General features: G+C 42.6%; 1 protein-coding gene across 2 annotated transcripts; it reads left to right on the forward strand.

Annotated features, from left to right (window-relative positions):
* Positions 1–1,398: 1,398 nt before the first annotated feature.
* LOC137259327 (nascent polypeptide-associated complex subunit alpha, muscle-specific form-like) lies at positions 1,399–20,947 on the forward strand. Of its 2 annotated transcripts, none has more exons than XM_067797009.1 (8): positions 1,399–1,494; positions 7,158–7,277; positions 10,029–10,701; positions 12,434–14,661; positions 15,166–15,375; positions 15,964–16,060; positions 18,097–19,055; positions 19,561–20,947. In XM_067797009.1, exons 3-8 carry the CDS (start codon positions 10,065–10,067, stop codon positions 20,431–20,433), a joined length of 5,004 nt encoding a protein of 1,667 aa, XP_067653110.1. In that variant the 5' UTR covers positions 1,399–1,494; positions 7,158–7,277; positions 10,029–10,064; the 3' UTR covers positions 20,434–20,947. The 2 variants fall into 2 exon arrangements, with proteins under 2 accessions (XP_067653110.1, XP_067653111.1); XM_067797010.1 differs by having other exon boundaries at positions 15,964–16,024.
* Positions 20,948–21,233: the final 286 nt, after the last annotated feature.

Raw genomic sequence — 21,233 nt, forward strand, 5'->3', positions numbered from 1 at the left:
ACGAATCGGGGCCTAGATTTTCGAAGCTCTCTTAGCGGTAGGATAGTCGTAAGTCAATGTTAATATATGGCACCTGCCACTGTCTTAGCGCTAAGAGAGCTTCCAAAATCTATGATTACACGATGCCATTTAGAAAGTGGTCAAATGGCACATATGTCATATTTGGGATTTCACTTTCTTGGTAAAGTACAAATTCTAGTACTTTTTTCGGTTGGGTCCCATCCGGGATTCGAACCCGCACCCTCAGAGTCAGGCACCTATTCGCCAGCACACAAAGTCAGCCGCCTAGCCTGCTCAGCCACCGCGACTTCCACAAGTGGATGGGACCCAACCGAAAAAAGTACTAGAAGTACTAGAATTTGTACTTTACCAAGAAAGTGAAATCCCAAATATGACATATGTTCCAAAATCTAGGCCCGGATCTGGAATAGGTGAATTCTGTCGGAATGTTTATGGATCAGATTTAGAGTAGTCAAGGTCTGTCGGGATTTCTGCTGATCGGACTTAAATAGTGACATCCTGGCATGACATTTACGTCTCGAATCCGGAGTAGGCAAACCCTGCCGATTATAAAGGGCTGAGTCGAGCTGGGTTTACCTCACATCGGCATTATTCCAGCAATATATGGTGACGAGAACAAGTCGGAATCCACAAATAGTAATAGCTAAGGTCCAAATGACGTATCATAAAAACACACATATTGATCACATCATTATTTAAAAACAGAAAATCGGATCAGATCTGGTGTATGCAAAAACTGCCGGCAGGTCTTCGGATCGGATCTGGAGTGGACAAACCTGCCCATGCTCCGGTAACGATGCGATTCCTGCCTGAACCCATAAAGCAGGTAGTTCATCCTATGTTTATTCTGTTGACATGTGAATTTCCCTTCAAGTTCTTTCAACATGATTTCAACAAAGATGACATTTGTTGGCCGACGCGAGAGCCCACGCGAGAATGTTTTCTTGTTTGCCTAGATACAAATCCTCCAACACACACGTGGTAAACCGCAGCCCGCCCCTCGGTCAGACGAGGTGTTGCTTTTATCCTGTATGTCCTTAAAACAATTCTGAAACGACTTGATGTGTGTGCTAGTTTCTCTGCCTTAACAAGTACTTTGTTTTGGATATTATACATATAGCACATCACAGATCACCATGGACATGTGTTGGATACAACCGATCACATCCCGTAAGTTGATTCTAGACAGAACATACTTGGGATGTTGCCATATATATTCCCTCCATGTTGCAATCAAAGCCGTGTTCAGTATGAATGACGCATAAATGTGACTGTTCCTCCCCTTAAACGTTTATCAAGATCCCAGTAACCGTATACATTGCTCTGTTGGTGGACTCTTTCTTCACGGCGGAGGGATCTGTCGGTGAGGGAGTGCTGCGGCCCGGGTCAATGGCTATTTGCCTATGCTAAACATAGCTGCCACAAGCAGGCTGCATAATCAAGCATGGAGCTTATGGATTAATTTACAATTCTGTGAGTATATATATATCTCCCATAATTAGAGAGGTAGAGCTGTGTCGATTTCTTAGAGTATAGAAACGATCTTGTTCAAAATCATGGACATTTCCCGTTGTAATGCGCATAGCAGACGACTGATAGGCGATATGGCAGATAACCCATGGCATCTCAGACAATATCTGTGTGAGCACAAGCGAGATCGAACATTCTGTACGCGCGGCATTCACATATATTTACACAGTTTGAGAGAAATGGCGGTGTTTTCATGATTTCAGTGAATATTCTACCGTTATTGTGGGTGAACGGGGTTTGAAAGGTCTGTATTTACATAGTTCAGGACACGGCCCAATGATCACAGTAACAATGCCTGGCTGAGCGCAGCACGCGCGATACAACATTGTTACAACATACATCATTGTTTACATTGTTAGATGACGGATGTGGAGATGTGATATATTTCTTATCACATGTCTTATATTTTCCGGTGCATGACATCACAAACACTTTCTATGGGACCAGTTGGTATGTAATCAATAGACATCTATGTGGTAAGTACGGTGCTAGCTAGAGATCTCACGGGGTCTTTGTTAACAACACAGAGGGAAGGGACTTGTAAAACCGACTCATTATACACTAGTTCCAACCCATAGATTACTCATGTACCCAGGAACTCAGAAAATGCATTTTGTTGTGTACATATCTGTGTCTTATCTATATTTGATGAGAGTGGTATGTGCGTTATTGCTTGGGATATATTATCTCATGGTTCCATTCAGTTCTTGAGTTATCGTCTGTTCAGCAGTGTTTAGTGGTGCATAAACGTATCGTGTATCTGGGGGTGGTAATTAAGCGTCCATGATAAATACAGGATATCATATTTCTGATGGCGTAACCATTGTATATGTATCACATGCCCAAACCTAGATATATATAAACCGGTTTATCTTATGATAATAACTTGCTGTTCATTGTCTATCTCATGCTATAGTAAAACCAAGATGTTTTATGACCTATGAATTCGGCACATGGGTACAATATGTGTGTAGCATCCACAAAATTTTCAAGTCCTGTGCTGGGATTCAAATGACGGACCTTCTGATCTGAAGTCGGACGCCTTGTCCACATGACCAAAGAGCTTAGCCCTGTCCGCAAGCTGACAAGGTAAGGATGTCATCTATGGGATGACTCCGCGCCCTGCTACATGTGAAGCCCATTTATCGTCTCACCCACCATGATATTACTGGAATTTTGCTAAAATACAGCATGAAACTAAACTCACTCACTCACTCACCACAGTATAACATATAATAAACCTGTAGGAATTCATTATATTTTATTCAGTTCAGATGAGGATTCATTGGTATGAATTTCAGGTATTCATTGCATGTAACATGCTATAACTTAGTTATCCAATATCTGATGGTATGACCTAGGTAATGATTTTTTATCATATACTTTACAATGTATGTCATCATGATGGAATATTCTTGGTATTCATGACATATCACATGCCACAACTTAGATACCATATATCAGATGGTACAACCAAGTTAATGTTTCCATATCACATGCCTTAAACAAGATATATATGTATATATAATTGATGGAAAATCCTAGATATTCATTACTTATAACATGCCATAACTTAGATACGCCTGTTGATACAGCGTTTGTATTTATTACATATCCAGTGATGTAACTGAGTTACATATATCTCATTCTCTGATTGTATAACAAATCCATTATGTATCACATGATACTTGGCTATTCTAGATGTATCAGTTGATGGGGCCAATATATATATATGTTTCTAATTGTCTGTAGGTGTTTATTAGTTATTGAATGCTGCAACCTTGATATGGTATATTGGATTTTATAAACTGGAGAATATTGCTGAGTCTGGAGTAAATCTGAATGTTCACTTGTTACGAACTACAGTGAACTTTGCCAAAGCTGACATCTGTCCAGTCCGCCAAGTTGTCAACACTGGCATGAAGTCTGAGTGCCATTGTGGCTTGTACATTCATCATCAGCTCTGCAATCCGGCACTTTGTCTTAACCAGATCAATGTCATTTAGGCAGCTTCCATTGTACATGATCATAGCCTATCACAAGCGTCAAGCAAAATATGCTATATCAGATGATATAACATAGGTATTCTTATGTATCAAGACTTCAACCCAGATGTCACATATATCATGTACATCAGATTGTATATACTAAAGAGACAGCTCTATGACTTTCAAACATGGGTGTTATTGTATAATACCTGAGTGAAAAGGTCAATTGGCTGAGAGTGCAGTTAGACATGTAAGACATCTGACAAGATTTGCTGGATTGGCCAGTGCTTAGGTATTTATTATCTTAACTACACCAGACACAGCTCAAAACAAATTCATTGTTATTAGTTTCAACAAGATCTGTAGAGGGTTATCGTTTTCCGCATAGTTACAAGTCATTTGAAGTTAAGCATCTTTTATCACAGAGAGTGAGTGAGTTTAGTTGTATACCGCTTTTAGCAACATACCAGCAATATTACAATGAGGAACACCAGAAACAGACTTTGCTCATTCTAGTCTGTACCCATGAAGGAAATCAAACCCAGGTCTTCTGCGTGACGAGCAAACCCTTTAACCACTGGGCTGCATCAGTGCATTACGTTTGTCCCAGAGAGTCCTTGGATGGTTGAAAAATCTGTGAAATCTTTGAAATTCATGAGATTTCCACAAAATTTCAAGACTGAGTCCTGCCCCACAACAAGTGACACTTGTGGTCTTACTGAGGCAAATTAGTTCAATATTGACCATGTGCATCAGCAGAAAATGGGTACCTGGGGGGACAACTCATTTGAGTATTAACCTTCCAGCAGCTTGGGTTATCCAGGGTAATGGTATTGGGGCTCGCATATGCATGGTGGAGTAGGGTGCAGTGTGCATAATAGCTTCCAGACATTGCTAGCTAGTCGGGCCAGATATGCCTGAAAGATAATGGCTTCAAGATAATTCAGTAGCATGAAATTTGAGTGTGGAAACTAAGCAAACGGTTACAAAAATAGACCAGAATAAGATGACATCATGATGCAAGTTTCATCATTAAACTGCTAATAAGATGAATATTTTTTCATCATGTCAAAATCTTGCATGATTTGAAAGTGTATTATACCTTAACAAGTCTGAGAAACGAAAATACAATGCTGTTTTGAAAGTAACATCTGTTATGTTTGTGATTACCCATTGTTAGTAAAGGACAGATTCTAAGTACTTTTGTAAGTCCCCTTTGGGATTCGAACCCACACCCTCAGAGACAGGCACCTAATTGCCAGCACACAAAGTCAGCCACCCTACCTGCTTCTCCACTGTTGCTCCCATAGAATCTGTACTTAAGCTGTACTTAAGTTGTACTTAATAAGTTGTACTTAATAAGCTGTACTTAATAAGCTTCACTTTACTAAGAGAGTGTAATTCTAAATATGACTTGTGTTACATCAGTGAGAATGATATATTTACAAAATGGTGCTGTGAAAATTCACCAGCCAGTTGGGGCAATGGATTTTTGATAGTCACAATCTAGAGGGCCAGTTCCTATTTTGCACACTGTTTATGAGGCCTTATTAATGTCTGTGAGTGAGAAAATTTTTCTTGGTACTAAACGTGAGAGTCTCACTCTTTACACATGGTGTGAGTGAGTGAGTTTAATGTTACGCTGATTTTAGCAATATTCCAGCAATAGCATGACAGGGGACATCACAAATGGACTTGTACCCATGTAGGGAATCGAATCCAGATCCTTGGTGTGATGAGCAATTGCTTGATGCCTGTCATGGCGGGTGTGCATCACGGGGCAACAGACATTTCCTTTAACTGGAACTGTGTGAGTCGTGTTCTTGTGGGGGAAGATCCTTTGCTGATCTCCTCACTGATTTTCAGTGATCAGTTCTCATGTTTTTCACCACTGCTTGGACGTTTACACCCAGTGGAAGCTTATAACTAAAAATCTTTTCTCTTTTACTATTTTTATCACTTGATCAATATTTTATCTTGCCCCACAAAACTAAGTGCTGTGTGAAATAGAAAAACACTGGTTTAGGCTGTTATCCCTAAAATGTACACAACTGCATACACTTTATGTCAAAACAACCCACTTTGTCCAAACAGGATGTTCAGTGGAATGCATAAGAAGATATGGAGAAAATCGGGCAAAACTTGTAAAATACTTAATGACTGATGGAAACAAAGATCAGACTATAGATGGCAACTGTGTTGCTCAGCAAAGTACAAGCACAAGTCATCTCAAATATATTTTGTGCTTTTTCATGTGCGTTGAATTGGGGCACTAATTTCTCTTCTGTATAGTCCTTTTATTACATTTCTCAAGTACCTACCTCTGAGACTGTAGTTAAGCTGTACTTAGTTAAACAAACCTCTGAGACTGTAGTTAAGCTGTACTTAGTTGAACAAACCTCTGAGACTGTAGTTAAGCTGTACTTAGTTGAACAAACCTCTGAGACTGTAGTTAAGCTGTACTTAGCTGTACTTAGTTAAATATATGTTACACTCACATATCAACTGCATAAATTATAGAGATAAATGTGAAAAAACAGTTTTTTTCCTATTTCCAACAGTATTTAGTATACTGCGTTGATAGGTTGTTGTTTAAAGCCATCCTTAGCAGTATTTCAGCTTAATGGCATCAGTCTGTAAATGATCAATCCTTGACCAGACTGTCTAATGATCAACGTCATGAACACAACTGTTCTTATTTTTCCATCAGGGCATGTTCTCCTCACAACTGGTCTTGTTTCTCTGTCAGGTCATGCTCTCCTCACAACTGGTCTTGTTATTCTGTCAAGTCATGCTCTCCTCACAACTGGTCTTGTTCCTCTGTCAGGTCATGCTCTCCTCACAACTGGTCTTGTTTCTCTGTCAGGTCATGCTCTCCTCACAACTGGTCTTGTTCCTCTGTCAGGTCATGCTCTCCTCACAACTGGTCTTGTTCCTCTGTCAGGTCATGCTCTCCTCACAACTGGTCTTGTTTCTCTGTCAGGTCATGCTCTCCTCAGAACTGGTCTTATTTCTCCACCAGGGCATCTTCTCCTCACAACTGGTCTTGTTTCTTCACCAAGTCATAGTTTCCTCACAACTGGTCTTGTTGTTCCATTATGTCGTACTCTTCCTACAACTGCTTTTGTCTCATCCGTCAGGGTATGCTCTCCTTGCAAGTGGTCATGTTTCTCCTTCAGGTCATAATCTCCTCACAGCTGATCATGTTTCTCTACCAGGTCATGCCCTCCTCATGACTGGTCTTATTTTTCTATCAGGTTATGCTTCCTTCATGATTATTCTTTTTTCATCCATGATCCAGTCTCAACTATGCCTGTTCTAGCATAAATCAACAAAGGTGACATTTGTAAGTGAAGCTGGACCTGCTCCAGTGTTATTATTCAGAGGGGTTGTCAAGGAATTGTTCAGAGCAACCGAACATGCTAAAGGGATTACCATCCTGGCTCTTTGCAAACATTGTGTTTGTGGGAGAATATAAGTGTGTATCTCTGGCTGTGCAGACTAAGCTCTAATTGGCTATTGTTGGGCCATTATGGCACATAGAACATTGGTACTAATAACGATTATTGGTAATAACGCCTTGATTTGACAATTGATGTGTAATTTCTCTACCCACAGATGATAATGGACAGATGCGTTATACACAAGTGCTACATAATGAAGTGGAACAATGGAACCAGTCTATTTGATGCATTGGGATGGTAGGATAAGCTGAGAGATTTGAAGGAAGGAGATAAGGTAAGTCCACCTTTTACATGAGTGTATATAGATTTATATACCACACTTACAAGTGTGAAATATCTTACAAGTGTGTATCCCTGTCATTATTCTCAACTCTCTGGGGTGTATACAACCCAGGATGCCTGTGGAATGGAAGGCTTTGTTTCCAAACTACTGCACTGCACTCAACTTCCTGTACAGCCAGTGTATGATGGGACGTAATCACCCAAATATTCTATGGGATAATAAGTGGAGATACGTACATCAAACACACATATAACACCATATGTATATATTGTAAAATACACACACATATATATTGTGGGGTAGTCGAGTGGTCAAAGCATTCTTTCATTGCTCTGAAGACTGGGTTGATTCTGGTAAATCCCCACATGGGTACAATGTGTGACGCCCAGTTCTGGTGTCTCTTGCCATGACATTGGTTAAAACCGCAAAATCCAAGCCTTCTCACTCACTGTGTGCAAGCCAAGCTGCCAGTAGGATGAAAGGCTTTTACTTCTGAACCACTGCTAGGTAAACACAAGTTATTTGCCTTGGGTGACACCACGGCTTTTTCCATTTGTGTTGTGGGTGTATATATATATGTGTGTGTATTTTACAATATATACATATGGTGTTATATGTGTGTTAGTGTACGTATCTCCACTTATTATCCCATAGAATATTTGGGTGATTACGTCCCATCATACACTGGCTGTACAGGAAGTTGAGTCAAGGTTCAACCAATCAGCACTGTTTTGCCATACATAATCATTGTGAAACAAAATTGTATCTGACATTTGTCATCAAATGGGTTATGAATGGACTAAATAATTGCAGCAATTCCCCCTTCTGGAGACTCATGTTACTGCTGGGTTTGAAAGGAGCTATCTGTATTAAGATCTGACATAAGTGTATATTTGTTTATTTTGGAGTGATGCCAGTTTCTGTATCAGTTATATGGGATCTATTGTGTTTGTTAATTTTTCAGGAAGGGCGTTCAAACTTCTTTACACCCCCTTCCCCTTTTCACTCTGTGATGTGAGCTTACAGCATGTCAGGGTGAAACGGGTTTACTGCACTTGGTGTCAGTGTGAAACAGCATTCACTCTCAATCTGTGTGATATGGGTTTACTGCACATGGATGCTTGTTGAAGCATATCATTCACTCTCACTCTGTGTGATACGAGTGTACTGCACGTGGTGTCAGTGTGAAATATAGCTTCACTCTTACTCTGTGTGATACGAGTTTACTGTACATGGATGTCATGGTGAAACATAGCATTCACTCTCACTCTGTATAATTCAAGTTCACTGCACATGGTGTCGGTGTGAAATGTAGTATTCACTCTCATTGTGCGTGATACGAGTTTACTGCACATGGATGCGTGGTGAAACACAGCATTCAACCTCATTCTATGTGATTTGAGTATCCTGCACATCATGGTGATGTGCAAAATTCACTCTCATTCTGTGTGATACAAGTTTCCTGCTCCTGAAATGACAGTGAAATGGAGCATTCACACTCTCACTCTGACAATAGTTTACACTGCACAGATGTTATGATATTCTACAGTATACACATTCTCACTCGGTGTGATGAGAGCTAATAGCAGGAGGAGACCGAGGTATGACACTAAAAATTATACATGGAAGTGAGGGTATAACAGCGATCACAATCTTACTCTGCATGAAACAGATTTACTCAGATGTGAGGGAGTTAAGCAGAATAATTGTCCCCGCATGACTTCCTGTCTTGCAATTGGATTGCAGTGGTTGACATTTCGAGACTGGGATTAAACTGCGTGTGATGTTGCCTGGCATTTGATTTGGTGCATTCGAGTTATTTCTGCTCTTACTCAGATTCCGCTTCTGTCAAACAGATGTTGTTGAGGCCTGCGGTCCCTGCTGTGACTCTGTGTAGTCATGTGATCCTCCGGTCAGCAAGCAGTGAGAACTTGTACACAAGGTGTCCTGCTGTATCTGTCCTTCTTTCTCTCAGTCTTTCTGAGTGTCTGTCTCTTTTTCAGTCTTTCCACCTCTCCGTGTGTCTGTCACTGTGCATCACTCACTCTCTCCCTCTCTCTACCCGTTAAGGTCCTGGGGTAAAATAGGCCTTCAACAACCCATACTTGCCATGAAAGGTGACTATGCTTGTCGTCAGAGGCAACTAACAGGATCTGGTGGTCAGACTCTCTGACTTGGTTCACACATGTCATCGGTACCCAGTTGCGCAGATCGATGCTCATGTTGTTGATCACTGGACTGTCTGGTCCAGACTCGATTATTTGCAGACTGCCGCCATATAGCTGAAACATTGCTGAGTGCAGCGTAAAACTAAACTCACTCATTCACTCTCTCTTTCTCTATCTCTTTCTTCTCACTCTCTGACTATTCTCTCTCTCTCTCTGTCATTTGCTGTATCTCACTGTGTCACTATACCCACTTTTATGTAAGTAATACAGCTGCTATACCTAACATGGGCGAATCCAATGGGTGTGGAGGGATGTGCATTCCCCCTTTTCCTTTGGAAACAATGTCCCTGAGGAGCATTTCTGCTGAACATTTTGACTTCAGGATTTATGTGTGCATAAATCTCCAAAGTCTGAGATCCACCCCTGTAACTGTATATATGTCCTGATATTGGTATGTTCATGCAGCCATGTCACAATATCATGCTGTATTGTAGGCCTTGTGGTATGCAGAGGCGTGATATATCTGTTATTGCATAGACTGTTCCTAAGTTACCATTCCTTGTTCTTGTTTCAGATGGTGAGATGATGTATCAAGGATCTGAGCAGAGTAATGTCTGCGTGTTCCGAGTTTACCCAGAATGCTTGGCGCCGTGACCTTTGCGCCAACTGCCAACGAGCACGTGCTGACCACACTGGAAGAATCCACCGAAGTAACTCTGCCAAATCCTCCCCTGTCCCCAGCAAACGCACATCTGTCATCCTCAAGGCCACATCGCAGCACATAAATGGGGTTAAAGTTGAACCCGGAGATTGTATCACAATAACCTCTGCGGACATTGAGAATGCAAACTCAAAGCTGAACAAGAACGATAGGAACAGTTCCTGTGATAAGACAAAGTTCAAGAGCAATGAGAACCACAACAGTAACCTGCTCCAAGATGAGAACCCCCACAGAGTAGTCCGCGTTGTTAGTAGTCACAGTTACAGTTCAAATCCAAGGAAGGGTGTGCTGGTGAAGTCGGTACCCCGCCACCAGAGTCGCAGTGGACACGTTGTGTTCACAGAAGCTGAACCAGACGTGATTGGTTACGACGGTGGATTAGATAATATCTTTGACGATGAAGTTGACTCTCAGTGTGAAGGTCACTCATCCAGTGATGAGATGTCCTTCACTGAGGAAGAGAAACAGAATGCTCTGCTGGCACTTGAAAACATGATATGGAATGCTGACATCCGAAATCTTAAAGGTAAGGAAAACCCCGTCCCAACAGACCACGTACATCACCCTCTAGTCTAAGATGACAACCAGCAGGCCTTGTCTCTCCTTCGTCTGTGACCCGTGAAGGTCCCGGGTTAGAATAGGTCTTCAGCAACCCATGCTTGCCATAAAAGGCGACTCAGCTTGTCGTAAGAGGCGACTAACGGGATCGGGTGGTCAGGCTCACTGACTTGGTTGACGCATGTCATCGGTTCCCAGTTGCGCAGATCGATGCTCATGTTGTTGATCACTGGATAGTCTGGTCCAGACTCGATTATTTACAGACCGCCGCCATATAGCTGTAATATTGCTGAGTGCGGCGTAAAACTAAACTCACTCACTCACTCTCCTTCGTCTGTTGTTTTTCATTCTCTTCTGCTCAGGCTTACCGAAAAAAACTTGCCCACTGTGCTGAAAACACAGAAAAGCACACACCAAAAACAACAACTTTAAAGTGCTAAAACCGCTTAAAAACATGAAAAGCCTGCAACTTCGATTTTGCACATAAGCGCATGGAAGACAAAGTTTTGACCATTTTCCAGTTTGAACAAAAGTACATTCCCTTTTTAATGTGTTTGTGATGTGTCATTTGGCATTTATCATCATCATCCTTTTGTGCACACTTGGTTAGTTTACTTTCAATTGGTATGAAATTTTTGACAGTAATTATGTTGACATATTCAATACTTTTTCTATGCGAGACAGAGTTTGTTGATGTGAAATGTTGCAGTTTCATAGTCTTTCATTGCCATTTTTAGTGTTTCAATAGTGAGGTAATTTGTTTATGTTGCTATGTCCATGATTAATGTGGACTTGTCTCTGTTTTTTCTGTACATTGAGAAAGGTTTGCCAAGCAGGACAATCTTTGACAATTACTTTATACTCTGCCATAGAACCCAGCAATATCCATTCCCAACCAGGGGTTAAAAAATCCCATCGCCAGATATCGTGGACAAGTCAGTTTTCATTTCGGGCAAACAAATAATAGTATCTCACCTGTCTGTGGGCTAGTAGAAACTGCAAAGAGACTTGGATTTCATATCTCTGCTCAAAATGTAGCTATGACACAATGACAAGAAATTATGGTTATCTTTCTTGACTATTTATCACTTTTCAATAAATAGTTCTGTAAATATTAACATCAGATACCACGTTGATTTTTTGTTCTTCTCAACAATGGACCTTTCCACACTTGGAAGGTACACTGCCTGAGGCCAACCCACAAGTGTACCCTTCCCTGCCAGGTAACAAGTCCCTCCTCTCAACATGGGACCAGCCCACATCCATACCGTACCATACCAGGTAACAAACCCCTCCCCTTAACATGGGACTAGCCCACATCCATACCCTACCAACCCAGCTAGCAAACCTCTTCCCTCAACATGGGACCAACCAACATCCGTACCCTATCCCACCAGGTGACAAGCCCCTCCCTCAACATGGGACCAACCCACAACCGTACCCTACCCAAACAGGTGACAAGCCCTTCCCTTCAACATTGGACCAACCCACATCTGTACCCTACCCAAACAGGTGACAAGCCCCTCCCCTCAACATGGGACCAAACAATACCCATTCCCTACCCAACAGGTGACAAGCCCTCTCCAGTCAATACGGGACGAACCCACAAGTGTACCCTCACCTGTCCCCATAAACTCTTCACTATTTAACCTCTTGTATCATCAATATGAGACGCTAAAGAGGTATATCTTTGTTGCCAGATTCTGCTATCAGCAAAAAGGGTCCCAGTAAGGAGTTTGAGGATCTTGACCTTCAGCTACTGTGTCGACCTGATCGGTTCCACACCCTCCGAGACTGTGACGCTTCTTTCAAACATGGGACGTTCCCCGTTCGTACTAAGCCAAGCCTTTCCAAACTGTCAGTGGAGGAGTTGTTCCACTCTGACATAGAACTTCACCGGATTGCGGACACTATGTGTGATAAAGCAGACAGTGAATCCTCGGGCTCAGAGCAGTACAAACAGACAAGTGTTGACAAAGTGAAGTCACTGCCCGCGTCATCTGCCTCTTCGTCGGACAGTGACAGTAAAGCATCTGACGACAAGAAGTCAGTTTCTGTGGATGTGGAAGAAGAAAGTGACGTAACAATGCCGTATAAAATAGTGAACATTATCCCAAAACACACTCCAAAGCCATATGTAGTTCCAAAGGAGAGCGGTAAGTCCTACACTCTTGATGATATTGAGGAGTGTTTGTATGGATCTCAGTATGAATCCACCTCTGGACCTGAACCCAAACAGGAAGTGCTTACTTCAGAGAAGGAAGAAGAAGTGAGCTCTACTTTGAAAGAGGAAGAAAAGAAGAAGGATGGAAACACCTCTTTCTCAGACACAGAAAGCACTATTGCTGGATTGGAGGTGGTAGAGCTGCTTAATGATGTGTTGGCTAGCTATGGTGAGATTGAGAGTAAGTACAGTGACTTTAGATACAGCCCTCGCCAGCCATTAATAGAGGCAAAGCCTGGCAGCAGTACAGGGGAATCTGGTGCTAAAGAAACTGACAGCAATACTGATGCTCGCAAGGACAAGTTGAAAAAGAATGCTGACTTCGAGAAGCGAATGGCTTCTGTGGCAGCTAACCTTGACTTGCAGAAGTCACGAAAATCTCGTCAGGCTCCACGACCTCCGAGTTCTCCTCCCCCAGAACCACAGGTCTCGCCCACACGGAAACTAGCCAATCAGGCAGAGCCCAACTTTAAGATGGTGACAGTGGGGAAGTCAATAGTCACTCCTCCACAGCTAGAACCTTTGATAGCACCGAAGGCTGTGAGTGAACCAACTCTAGGCCTGGATGAGCAAGATGCCCTTGACCTTAGAGTTGGCTGCAAGTCGGCAGATATAGGGAAGGCAAAACGTGGTGGTTTTACTTCATTCTTTAAGAACATTCTCCGTCGTGGAAGGGATTCTTCAGAACTGCCTGTTGAAAGTAGCAATCCAGATATTACCTTTGCAAAGCCAGACTCCAAAACCGATGTGATGTCCTCCTCCATGATAGAGATCAGAGAATTGAAGGAGGATCAACCACCAGCCTCACCGGCAGAGAAAAGAACCGCGAAATTTTCTCCACAGCCCAAGTTCCGAGTGTTGCCCCCAGCAACCCCACCCCCTATGAGCCCCCCTGTGGCTTCCTCCTCCTCCAGTCCAGCACTGAACCATAAGGGCTCCACTGAAGACCGCTTCGAAGGTGCTATGCCAAAAGCTGCCCCCAGTTCCCCATTACAACATCAAAAGGGAGTATCTAGTCCCAAACTTCGAATGAAGAAAGACCCAGAAAAATCCTCTCCGATCATGCAGAGGGCAGCTGCAACCAAAGACGATACACCTACAGTCCTTCCACAGCTTCCAGCCAACCCCCCAACCACAAAACCCAAGACGGACTTCACCTCCCATACCCTCCCCCGTGACCATGGGAGGTCCCGTGACACCACATCCACAACCACCACTACATCCACAATGTCAAGGTCGCATCAGTCCTCCACTTCCTCTCCTGCCCCCAAACCTGTTCCCCCACAGGTGCCCACTACCCAGCCAGCGGCAAAACCTCCACCTCCTCCCCAGCATGGGACCAAACCACAGGTGCCTCCCAACCCACCACAGACCAAACCACAACTACCATCCAAGCCTCCAGGGTCAGGCGGGGAGGATTCTGGGGTGGTTGTCCGAAGGAGACCGAAGAGTCCAAAGAAGGGGGCTCCCCCTCAACCGCCCACTCGTACATCAGTTCCTGCTCGGATGACAGATGCAAGGAATCCAGACTTTGCACGTGAGTTAGAGCGAAGGTTGAGTCGGTCGACTGAAGGTGCACCATCTATACGAGACAGGAAATCATCAACCCAGGGGCCACCGTCACCAACGTCGCCTGTTCCAGAGCTTGATGAATCCATGCCCACCTCACCAACCACATTGGAAAAGCCAGATGAAGTAAAGAAGGTAGGATGTTCCTGTATTTAATGTATTTGTTTGACAGTACTAGACACAGTATTCCTTTGTCTTAAGTGTTTATTGTAACTGTCTCAGATTAAAGTAGAATGGTCTGGTAGTTAGATGTGCAACAAATCTCAAATGCTGACACAATTGTTTTGGGGTACTGTATGCAAGTTTTTTTATTGATATGCACGACCTTTGTGGACTTTAGGAGCAGGTGAGTTTTATGTTGCTTTTAGCAATGTTCCAGCAATATTGCCAGTAACGCCAGAAATAGGCTTCATACATTGTACCCATGTGGGGAATCGAATATAAGGACTAGCCCTAGTAAATGAAAACCTCCAGTCATATCCCTTTGTTGTTTTCGAATTGCTGAGCTGTTATGTACTATGTGCTGTGGACTTGACAGTAATTCATATAACGCATATTAAGTATGTTAATTTGATAGCAATACTGTTCAAGATGCTCATTGCTGTTCCTGAATACCAATACACGTGTTTACCCTTTCAGAATGAAGATGACTCTCCAAGGGAGAAGATTGAACTGCCCACTGCTGCTCCGATGAGCAGGAAGAGTTTTCTGGGCAAATTGGGCAACAAGAAGGTTCGTGCTCCTCAGCCTCCCGCTTCGGTGAAGCGAGCCAAGTCCATTACAGAGTCCACGCTGCCACGAACCAACAAACAGAAGAAGATCAATGCTGCTGACATATCGGGGCCTGTGGTAATTATGGAGTCACCCTGCTTAGCTATTTTGTAGGTCCAGGGACACAAGATCTCTAACTGTGAATATTTAGTAATAAGTTCCAAGCTACTTCAGTGAGTATGAGAGTTTAGTTCAAGGGTCGATTTAAGAGATGTTAACCTGCTTGCACCAGGTGCAACCAAAGATACCTACTTGCACCAAATGCTACTTGGAAATAACTCTCACCTACTTCAGCTATGTCAATGCCAATATTAACTAGGAGGCCTTACATTCAGTTTGACAGGGCGGTGCAGTGGCCTTGAAAGGTTAAAGGGTCTGCTTGTGACACTGATGCTCTGCTCTAGTGTCCCCGGCTATGATATATCTGCAATATTGCAAAAAACATTGTAAAGCCATACTCACTCACTCATTCACTCAGATTAGCATTATTGCATTAATGAAACTGTAGAAATTAGGTGTTGACATGCCTCTGAGTTCAGGAAATAATAGTGGTGAAAGATCCTAGTTCTGAACAGAATTAAGAGTTCTGAGTTTGACTCGCTAAGGTAATCAGTTTTGAATCAAAGATAAATTGTCAGGATGTTCTGAGCTATACATCTGTTTCAGCTGGTGACTGACATGACGAACACAAAGATCCTAGAGAACCGCCGGAACACAATCTCTCTAGGTGATGACCCAGCTTTTGCCTCGGGTGTGATGTTCAGTAAGGAGATCGGTTTCTCACAGCTTGTCCTCCTAGTTTGTAGAGATGGATGCAACCTTCCATATGTAGATGCAGTAGACTTTAATCCTGGATGATAAATTTGGTCCTGTATATTCCACCATAACCTATAGGCACAATGGATATTGTCCTCTGCATTCAAGCATCCTTGTTAAGTTTTCTCCTTTATATTCCATCATAGCCTGTAGATTCAGTAGACATTGTCCCCTATATACAAGCATGGATGATAAGTTTTGCCCTTTATGTTCCACCATAACCAGTTGGTACAGTAGATGTTGCCATCTGCATTATGACAGCGGTGTTAAACTTTGTCCTTTATATTTCCATTATAATCTGCTGATATAGAAAACTAATGTAAAGACGAGCATAGCCTTTACTTGGATGATCGGCCGAACTAACTAAGATCCTTAGCCTGACCTGGTTTGTGGATAGATGTCCTTTACATACTAGCAGGGCTGGTAGATTTAATTCAGTTTCCTGTGAGTTCCAGCATGCCAAATAAATTCAGTGGACACTAGTCTATGTGTACAAGCATAAGTATGATTGTAGTTTGTAAAGGTGAATATACGTAGTTAACCTGTCGGAACCAATCTGTCGTGATTGTGAGAAGCTGAAGACATTGTCCCTTGTTAGCAGTATGATTGATGAAGTCAGTCCTACATGTCCCATCATGTAGATGCAGTGAAAAACGCCCTCTGTATACAAGTATGGATGATCAATATTATCCTTTATGTTCCATCGTAACATATAGATTCAGTACATATTGTCCTGTATGTACTAGCATGGATGAATTGTGTCCTTTATATTCAATCACAACCTGTAGATACAACATAAATTATCGACTTTCTGAAAGCATGGCTGATATATATTTTCCTTTGTATTCCATCAAAGATAGATACAGTGGGCATTGACATCTGTATGCAAGCATGAATGATAAATTTTGTCCTTTATCTTCTGTCTTAACCTGTAGATGCAGTGAAAAATGTCACCTGCATACATGCATGACAGATAAATTTTGTCCTTTATATTCCATCATAGCCTGTAGATGCAGCATACATTGTTGTCTTTCTGCAAGCATGGATGATAAGTTTTATGTGTCTATATATTCCATCAGTTTATTAAAGTTGACTTTATCGTCTGGATAGCATGATTTTATGTCACAACATAAAACAATGAAATATATCTGCAACAGACTGCCATTTTTGGATAAATGAGTCCATTGGGGCTGAATGGGTTAGATTGCTGACTTTGTGTGCTGGCAGGTCCTGAGAATGAGGGTTTGGATCCCATATGGGACACAACCTAACAGAAGTACTAGAATCTGTACTTTACTACGAAAATGTAATCCCAAATAGAACTATGTTACATCTGGTTGCTTTCTAAATAGCATTGTGTATTCATGATATTGAAGGACTTAACAATACAACTAGATATTTGCATAGCGCTTTTTTTCCCCCTCGATCATTGGATGTCCATTACAACGGCACATCGTATTTTCAATCTCAACTCCCTGGGGATCATACAACTCTTGCAGCCTTACCAGACGCACCAAGTTAATTTGGCTTTTTCCATCCTTACGAGGTTCTTAATATATAAAACACTCTTGGCTAATCATCGCTATGCAGACTAATAATGGTTATATTAAGGAATAAGTCAGCCGCCATGATAGTTACTACTATAATGTGAGAAACTGATCATCCCGAGAAAACATCTCTCTCTCCTTTTGTATTACATGTGTCTGATTTTGAGTGCACTATCAATTTAAGAATCATGTTGAATGTTAACATTGAAAGATAAAGGTCAGTAAACTAAATTATTACTTCATGTTCGTATTCCCATATGAATTTTTACAAGACATGATTATTTCCCATTACAAATGTTCAAATGGTTATGAAGGGAAATTTTGACCTTTGAGATAAGTACTTTCATTGGTCCACCATAATGTTATACAACTAGACTGCCAGTGTATATCCCCTATATCATACCAACGTCTTATGCTGGTGTGTATTGCTCAACAGGTGGACCAATGTCATCATCTGTTCACATGGACAAAGAGTTTGAGGATCTGAAACCAGATGCTCTGTCCCCATTAGGCTCTCTGGAAAATCTCTACGAGGCTATCCTGCCAAAGTTCAGAGGACGGCATGTCTACGATCCGATCACTGGCAATACTGTGACTACAATATGTCCGAACATTCCAGTTGAAGGTTACCTTGAGCCTGTGCCACCAGTTACTGCTACAGCAGGGAGTGCGTCAAACCTATTGACCCCCTCCATGACCTCAAGTATGTGTGCCCTCCCGTCAACGATGACCTCAAGTATGATGGGGATGACTTCGAGTATGGTGGCGATGCCATCGACGATTGAGGAAGAAGATAGTGTGGGTGATCCGTTTGATGAAGAGGCTGATATTGATGAATCAAGACAGATGCTTCTTGCCTCACAGCCCATTTATGAGGAAATCAATGGGTACAATAAGGTTGTCGACGATGATGCTACATCCATGGTGTCTACGCTGTCCCAGGTTTCACAGACCACAGAGACTGATTTCCTTGCCCCTCCTGACAATACAGGTCGCTCCCAATCCCGGGAAACTGTCTCCTCAGAGTCGGACACAACTTCCACTTGCAGTACCCTCTCCAGGCCTAAACCTGCCCCCAGACGGAAACCCAAGAAGGGTGACCGGTCTTCCTCGGAGCAATACGTGGCAATGAACCGACCAAATACGTCAGTAACATTGCGAGAAGACAAGCTTCGAGACCTACACAGTCGCTTGACGACGATGATGTTGCAGAGCCTGCAGGACATCTACAGTCAGGTGGAACGGCTCCTGTCACAGGAGAAGCTGTCACTGCCAGCACCTCACCAGCTCAAGTGGGGAGACTTTGACATTTACGGTCAACCCCTGCATGCTTCAGAAAGATGTATCGTCTATAATGCAAAGTTCAAGGTCAACAACTCCCCATGTCAACTTATGGTAAGTTATAGATTTTTATAGCAGTATTTTTGATGAAATTGAGTAAGGGTTGGTCCCAAAAACATGTTTCCTGAGAGGATCAGTATTTGTCTCATCAGTACCTCTGCACGTACCACTCCTTAAGATTCTGGGTCAAGATTGATTACCAGTACCTTTGTGCACTTAGATGTCATAATGTAGATATAAAAGTATGTAGAGATATAATAGGAAACACAGATAACAGCCGTGTATGTTGTCATAAAGATTTAACATGTCATGACCTATGTGCCATATATCCATCAAGTACTGGTAAGTATTGGAAAAGTAGTGCACACAGGGATAATCTTAACAATTTCATCAGTATTTTGGCAACACTTCTGATTTTTGATCTTGCCAGTCCTCATAGGTATGACACTGCATGCCCTGACAATGATCTGACACAAAGATCAAGTCATGGGATAGATATTACATCCTTATGTTATAGCACAGTTATAACATAGTTACAACACCGCATGTTTTGTTTCAGCTCCTACACTCACGCCCTGCGACAGAGAGCAGCACAGTGACTCATCCCAGCCTTCTGAAGCCAGCAGCCGTGTTTGCAGACACTATCCCTTTCTCTTTCCTCACGGAGGAGTTTATCAAGACAAGTCAGCTGGTCCAGAACTCTGTGTATGACAGCAGCTTGGCTAAGTGTTTCTGTGCGGTGGGCAGCTTTGACATCATCGAGAGCCTGGACAGTCATTTGTCCTTGCTGAGGGAGACCTTGACCCACAATGCGGAAGTCTACATGAACGTCATCCTCTCCATGGCCCTACAGCTGCTCAGTGCCATGTCACACTGCCTAGACCAGGGATACACTGTCACCGAGACAGATTTCCGCGACATATTCCTTGTGACACGCAGTGACCTTCGGGGCAAGGTCATCACCTTCTTGCCACGGCAACGCTCACATGATGTCCACCAGGGTGAAGCCATGTGCCGATTCCTTGACAAGCTGTTAGATGATGCAATGACAGAACACCGCGCCGAGACAGAGAGCCCTGATACCCTGGACACAGTTGAGACCCTACAGGGCATGCTGCAACCACGGAAGGTGGAGTGTCTGGCCCAGGTTCGATCTGTAGTGGAGTATCTGCTGTGGGGGCCGAGTGGTACTGACCCAAGCCAGAATGAACCAGGGAGGTCTGAACCTTCTGAAAACCCTGAAGACATGGAACAGGACCTGTCTCTTTGGCTTGAGAAGGAGAGGGCAAATCTTGTCACCAAGTTTGCCAAAAGTGTTTCTGGTTTTGTCAATGGTGTTTCACTGGAGGAATATTACTGCTTGAAGTTTTTGTTGAAATCTAGTCCGACTAGCTTAGCAGACAGTGCCAGAAGACTTGCTCTGGAGTGTTAGCTGTTGCTGAAGCTGTACCATACAGCTGTGTTACCATGGTGACAAGAGTGGTCAATATTGATGAGACTGGTTCAAGTTAGGGGATTCAAGACAAGACTTGGTGCCAAGTTTACAGAGTTATATTAACTTCTGGGAGAGCCCATTTACATACGTTGCAGATTGTTAGTTGGGGTGAAAACATTTTGATAGTGCTACAGACTGGAATACTGCTATAATGTTAGTAATTTTCACATGAATTTTCAGTCTTCTAAAATCTAGTGTAGACATAACCTTCACATTGTAGCTGTCATTGACAATGTTTGACAATGCTTGTGTGTGCACTGAGATATTTGTAAGTTAGACTGCCACCCTCCATGCTGTTGTCACCATAGTGATGTAGGTGGGCCTTGCTGTGATACTGTCCCCCTACCACAGACCACAGGAACTACTGCAGATTTGCCGTTTCATGCAAATGTAGATACTGAAGTGTAATGTGTTGATAAATAGGAAATCAAAGGACACTGTGCAACCAAAATTTTCAAAATCAAAGACAAGGGTCCCAATATTTACACTGAGGGGCCTAAGGACTACTACCCCTAATTCTGTCTTTTTAATGCTGAAGGGGGTTGTTGTTGGCATACATGGTACAGATAGGTACAGTAGGTATATTTCGGATATAGACATATGTACCCTGAACCAAGTCAAAATACAGAAACGTACCTTGAACACTAAACAGCAGACTCAAGATTTTAATTTACCTCTGATTTTCACCGATTTTATGTCAAATTAATTATTTTAATCCTGACATCCTCATTCGGTGA

Source organism: Haliotis asinina, chromosome 13 (assembly GCF_037392515.1).
Source record: "Haliotis asinina isolate JCU_RB_2024 chromosome 13, JCU_Hal_asi_v2, whole genome shotgun sequence".
In the NCBI taxonomy this organism is placed as follows: domain Eukaryota; kingdom Metazoa; phylum Mollusca; class Gastropoda; order Lepetellida; family Haliotidae; genus Haliotis; species Haliotis asinina.

Bases quoted from the DNA above. Each gene is read 5' to 3' on its own strand.
- LOC137259327 (XM_067797009.1), top strand. From the start codon at position 10,065: ATGTCTGCGTGTTCCGAGTTTACCCAGAATGCTTGGCGCCGTGACCTT. The intron at 15,376-15,963 runs GTAATTATGGAG...CATCTGTTTCAG, and splicing joins CTGACATATCGGGGCCTGTG to CTGGTGACTGACATGACGAA. The intron at 16,061-18,096 runs GTAAGGAGATCG...ATTGCTCAACAG, and splicing joins TGCCTCGGGTGTGATGTTCA to GTGGACCAATGTCATCATCT.